The sequence below is a fragment of the Zonotrichia albicollis genome, chromosome 6, assembly GCF_047830755.1.
Source record: "Zonotrichia albicollis isolate bZonAlb1 chromosome 6, bZonAlb1.hap1, whole genome shotgun sequence".
Taxonomy (NCBI): Eukaryota; Metazoa; Chordata; class Aves; order Passeriformes; family Passerellidae; genus Zonotrichia; species Zonotrichia albicollis.
The window spans coordinates 26,790,492-26,795,743 of NC_133824.1; the positions used below are offsets into that span (position 1 = coordinate 26,790,492).

Here is a 5,252-nt window from a genome sequence, read left to right on the forward strand (position 1 = left end):
CCACACCGTGCACTAATTTACATCAGTATCTGCCAAAGAAACTCCCCATAGCTTTTGTAGTGTTCAAGGGAAGCAGCTTCCGTCAGCAACACTCTTCTTCCTCTGTCTTTCCTCCACCCAGCTCACCTTTAGTGCCAGACCACACAAGTGCTTAGAGCTAACAGCAGAGAAGGTTGGTTCACCGGCATAAGCCTTGAGGTATCCTACAGCTTTTGTTTGGCAGGAACTACTCCAACATGAATTAGGAAATCTGAACATTGAGGCATGTTAAGACAGCTGAAGGATTGGTGGTTCAGCAGCAACATTTCAGCCTTTTGTTTGGAAGCAAAAGCTTGCTCCATAGAAGAGCTCAAAGGTGAAAACATGAGACTTAACACCATGAGCACTGCTGGCAAGGATGTGTTCCTAAACAAAATCAGTGACCTGAAAAGTTTCTGGGATTGCTGATACTTCAAGATGTAAGGACTTGAATGCGATAGCAAGGTGATGTGTGCATACACTTGGGCCTTCACTGGGGGTTCATGTTCCTCTCCCCCACAAAGCACCAAAGAGCCCCTTTGTGCAAGCAGACCAGTACCACCAAGAAGCCAGGACTGAGATTTGGAGTACATCTAACACTTTGACATCCCACTTTAGCCTCACTCAAAACACACGCAAGCCCTCCCTGAAGAGGAAGCAGCTATGCAGGAACACACAAAACACGCAAGTAACAAAAGCCAGTCCCAGGTTTAAGCCATGCTCATCAGAAAGAACCTGTCAGGAACAGACGGAGTGACTCGAGCACTCCACAGAGACAGAGAAGGTTAGAGGCCACCAGGGTAGGTGACAGCAGGTATTTGCTGCCACTGATCTGCTCCCAAGCACTTGCACAGCTGACCCACTGCATCAGTGAGGAACGATGGACGGACGCCTGGGCACACTGCAGGCACTTCAAGGGTCGAGAAGGGAAGCACCTGCATTTGTGGGGTTGTCTAAAACCAGCCCCTCGATTTTTCCAAGTAAAACCAGCTCCACTGTCAGTTTCTTGAAAAAACTTGGGGTTTATTGATTTAAACTGCAAACAGTCATTACAAAAGAGATTCTCTTTTAAATAAACTCACACAAAGAGGAAGAAAAAGCAGTGTAGCGAACAGTAACAGGGGGAAAAAAAAATTACATTCATTATTCTCTTTGTGCCAGTCCCATTCACCTTGGCAAGGAAAACTCCAAACTTGGAATACAGAAATGCAAAGACAAACTGTATTTGGAATGTCTTCAGATAGGCACTTTGAGCCCAAGGCTTTTCTCCTTGAAGAATCTATACAGTAAGAGGAAGAAAAAGGTCTTCCTTCCACATTGTCTCGCAACAGAGCTCAGGTATGTACATTCTAAAGCCCAGGTAGGCAAGACCCGGGAGAGGAGAAGAGAAGGAGAAGAGAAAAGGCAAAGATGCACAACAACTCCATTTGCAGTCCAACACAAAAAAAGGGGGAGGGAGTTCTAAAATAAATAATCCAAACACAGTTTTTGCATTTTTTTTAAATTAATTTTTCATTTTTTAAAATAAAATAACCAAAAAAAGTGTAAAGTTACAAAAAATGTCATTGTAGTATAATATATTAAACTGTGGGGAAAAAAGGAAAAAGACACTTCACAATCTTAAGATTAATATGGAAGATCATAATTTAAACATAAAAGAATATATTCTATGGATTCATCATCCCGATAAATATGAACAAAATTAAAAAGCAAAGGTTTTGGCAATAAATACGTTTTGATAAGTTAAATAAGCTTTTTATATTGTTGTGCAGTGACAAGCAAAATTTGCTCTCCAATTTCTGAAAAGTTATACAAAATTAAAAACCCAGAAAAAAAATAATAAAAAGCTTGGCGTGAGTGCTCTAAGATAGGTCTAAAGTACTCTAGAGCAAAACCATTAAAGCTATGTCTACTGGAACTTTGTTTACACGAACTTGTGTGTGTGGAATGACTTCTGTTAGCCCCACCCCTCTATTTCTTTATTTGTTTTAAGATGTCACATGTATACATGGGTAACTTTTAGCACCAAAATCAAGTCTCTCATAGTCCATCTGTTTTTTGCTTTTCTTTTGTTTTCTTCCTCCCAGTCAAAGTCCCACTCATGCTACAATCTTTGTCCGTTCTCAGCTTTTCTTCCCGCAGACCTGAGCGGATCCAGGCAAGATTTAGTCTTTTAAGGGGAGGGGAGAAAGAGGGCTGGATGTTAACAGCTGCCCACATGCCTGCAGCCTAGCAGAAACTGGCCAGTCGGGAAGGGACTGGGAGAGGGCGATGCAGTTTGTGGCCAGTGGAGGGAGCCGGATTCGGACACTTCCTGCACATCTGGAAGTGCACAGAGCTGCTGGTGCCCTCTGCAGCTGGAGAGGTAATACAGTCACAGTGAAAAGTGTTAAAAGGCACTAATTTTGTAAACGTTATTGCTTCTCATTGTAATTTTGGCACTTAAGGTTTAAGCCAGCGGGTATCACGCAGGCAGGTGGACATGTTAACATCCAGCTTGGGCTACTGGGGCCAAGGTGGGGGGAGTTCAGCTTAACATTGTAATAGAGGTGGGGAGGGGCAAGAATAAACCCCAGATTAGTCGTCGGAGATGGAGAGTCTGCTGAAGATGGGAAGACGTCTTGAGGTGTCCAGGATAGGGGAATCTGAGCCGCTGTGGCTGCTGCTGGAGCTGCTCAGATAGCCCTCCTGGTCAGAGAGGGAGTCCTGAGGACTGGGTGGCGAGTCAAACATGTTGGGGGACTCGGACATGGGCCTGAACAAGAAGGTGGTGGGGGAGCTCCCGCTGGGCACCTGCACCCCCATGCTGGGGGCAAAGAGACTGACCAGCTCCTGGCTGGAGAAGGTGAAAGGGTTGCTGGCGCAGTCAGGCAAGGTGGGGGAGCCCAGCAGGTCGTCGGCGCTCAGCATGGGCGGCGGTGTGATGGAAGTGGGGCTGTCCAGCAGCCCGCTGGCAGCAGTGCTGGGGAAGCCGGCGAAGCTGAAGCTGTGCTGCAGACGGGGTCTGTCGGTGACGGCGGGCTCCCGGCTCCCAGCCACGGCGCGGCGCTCCTCCGCGTTGTGGATGAAGTGGCAGCGCGGCCCGTAGGGACAGAAGCCGATGGTGTGGAAAGTGCGGCAGAGCTCGGTCTTGTACTTGGGGTGACGGGTGAGGCTCCGCAGCTCGTGGATGCCGTGGGCGAACTGGCACTTGTCGCCGTACTTGCAGGCGCCGTTCTCCTCGAAGGGGCGGCACAGCTCCGTCTTGTAGCGGCTGGAGTTGACCTGTCCCCCGGGCTGCTTTTGCTGCAGTAGGCGCTCGCCACCCTCGGAGAAGGAGCGGTCCCGGAAGCGGCTTTCGCGGGGGCCCAGCATGGGAGCCGGCTCCCCTTTCAGGCTGCTGAGGAGCTGGTTCTGGTGAAACTTGGAGTTGGGCAGGGTGACAGAGTGCCTCCTAGGGAAACCCCCGCCCGCCGGGGTGCCCACCGCCTTCCTGTCCAGCAGGCACCCGCTGACACCCGAGGGGCTGTAATTCAACATCTTGTTGCTCTGCGGGGACAAAGCAAGAGCCGGTCACGTCACTGCTACTGCCACCACCTCCTCCGACATCCCCACGCGGCGCCGAGAGCGCGGCGGGGCACCCACCGCCTGCCGCGGCCCGGGGAGCGGCGGGGGCCGCCCTGCCCCGGCAGCTCCCCCGCAGCCGCATCTGGCCGACACCGCCTCCGCCGCCCCACGCGCGGCCCGGGCCCCCCGCCGCGCCCCCCCATCTGCGGCGCGGAGCGCTCCCGGGGCCGGCCGAGCGCGCGGCGTGGGGGGGCGCGCGAAGCCCCGCGCGACGGGAGCGCTGCACCGGGAGCGCCCCCGGGGACGGCGGCGCGCGGGAAGGGCAGCGCGCGGCGCGGCTCCCGCCCAACCGCTCCCGCAGCGCGGCCGGCGAGGGGCGGCCGAGCCCCGCGGGGAGGGAGCCCGCCCGCTCGTCCCCCGCCCGGCCCCGCGGCAGCGCCGCCGCCCTCCGCGCCGCGCCCGGGCGTGTTGAAGCGCGGCGGCCCCGGGGGCACGGGAAGGATCCGGCCCCCCCGCTCGGCGCCGCGGCTGAGCCCGCCGGGAGCGCGGGCGGCTCCCCCACCCTTCCTCCTCCGGAGCGACCGAGGCGGGAAACGCTGGCGGGAGAGACCCCGGCGTCCCGAAACGGGGTGGCCGCGCTCGGTTCCCGCCCTGCGCCCTCCGGTCCCGGCGCAGAACTCGCTCACAACCAGAAAACGAAGTGGGGGGGAGGGGAAGAGGGAAGCCCGAACTCGAACCCGAAGGAAGCTAAAAAGCCCCGAAGTTGGCGGCAGAACCCCCGCCGGCGCCCTTACCTTGCATAAAACTTCGCTCAAGTCGAAGATGGTGGGCGACACCAGGGCTGTGGACATCTTCGGCGAGCGAGGGGGGAAGCGAGTGGGGCAGCGGCACTCGGACACTAGGAGTCACGGCGTGGGTAAGGCACAGCCTCCAGCGCCCCTGCTCGCAGCCTCCCCCCGCCGCCGACACCGGCACCAGCCCGCCCGGCCGCCGCGCCCGCTCGCCGCTTCCAGGGGGCTCGCGGAAAGCTCAACTTATAAAGTTTGTGACTTACCCCCGGGAGGAGGAGCCGGCGGCGGGAAAGGGGAGGAGGAGGAGGGCAGGGTGATTGACACTGCGACTGAATCACCCGGGCGGGCAGGCCCAAAAAAACTTTCGGGAGGAAGGAGAGGGGGAGGGACAAGGGGAAGGGGGGAGGGGGAAAAGAACGCGAAGCGGCCGGCGGGCGGGTGGGTGGCTGTGCCGGGCCGGGCCGGGCCCGCCCTGCCCCGCGCTGCGCTGCGCCGGAGGGGGCGGTTGTGCGGCCGCACCGAGTGAGTCCGCGCGCCTGTGCGCGCGTGTCCGTTTCTGCTCGCGTCTCCGCGCGCGCGCCCCCGTGCGCGTGTGCCCGCGCTCTTGTCCGCGTGCGTCCACGTTGTGCGCGTGTGTCCGCGTGCGTGCGTGCGCGCGTTTTACTCGGCACGCGCCCGCGCGCGAGATCCCCTCCGCCGGCGCGCGCGGCCGTCCCGCTCCGCTTCGCTCCGCGCGGGGGGAGCGGCGGGCGCGCGCCCAACGGCCGCGCTGGGCGGCGGCTCCGCGGCTCGCGGACACTTGCCGCGGGAAGCGGGAAAGCCGAACCCCGCGGAGCCCCGGAGGGCTCTGTGCTGGGCACCCGCCCTGCTCCCCTCCCGCGGAGCCCTGCTCCTTCC

General features: G+C 57.9%; 1 protein-coding gene across 1 annotated transcript; it reads right to left on the bottom strand.

Moving 5' to 3' along the window:
• Window positions 1–1,014: 1,014 nt before the first annotated feature.
• Window positions 1,015–4,579, bottom strand: ZFP36L1 (ZFP36 ring finger protein like 1). The gene is made up of 2 exons (XM_005479922.4): window positions 4,359–4,579; window positions 1,015–3,546 (listed from the first exon to the last, which is right to left on the bottom strand). The coding sequence occupies exons 1-2, from the start codon at window positions 4,413–4,415 to the stop codon at window positions 2,596–2,598; spliced, it is 1,008 nt and encodes a 335-aa protein (XP_005479979.1). The 5' UTR covers window positions 4,416–4,579; the 3' UTR covers window positions 1,015–2,595.
• Between the last annotated feature and the right edge of the window lie 673 nt (window positions 4,580–5,252).

What these genes read in the sequence shown, in the direction of transcription:
- ZFP36L1 (XM_005479922.4), bottom strand. Translation starts at nt 4,415, where the DNA reads ATGTCCACAGCCCTGGTGTCGCCCACCATCTTCGACTTGAGCGAAGTT. An exon ending in TGAGCGAAGTTTTATGCAAG is followed by an intron (nt 3,547 to 4,358) that starts GTAAGGGCGCCG and finishes TTGTCCCCGCAG; the next exon opens with AGCAACAAGATGTTGAATTA.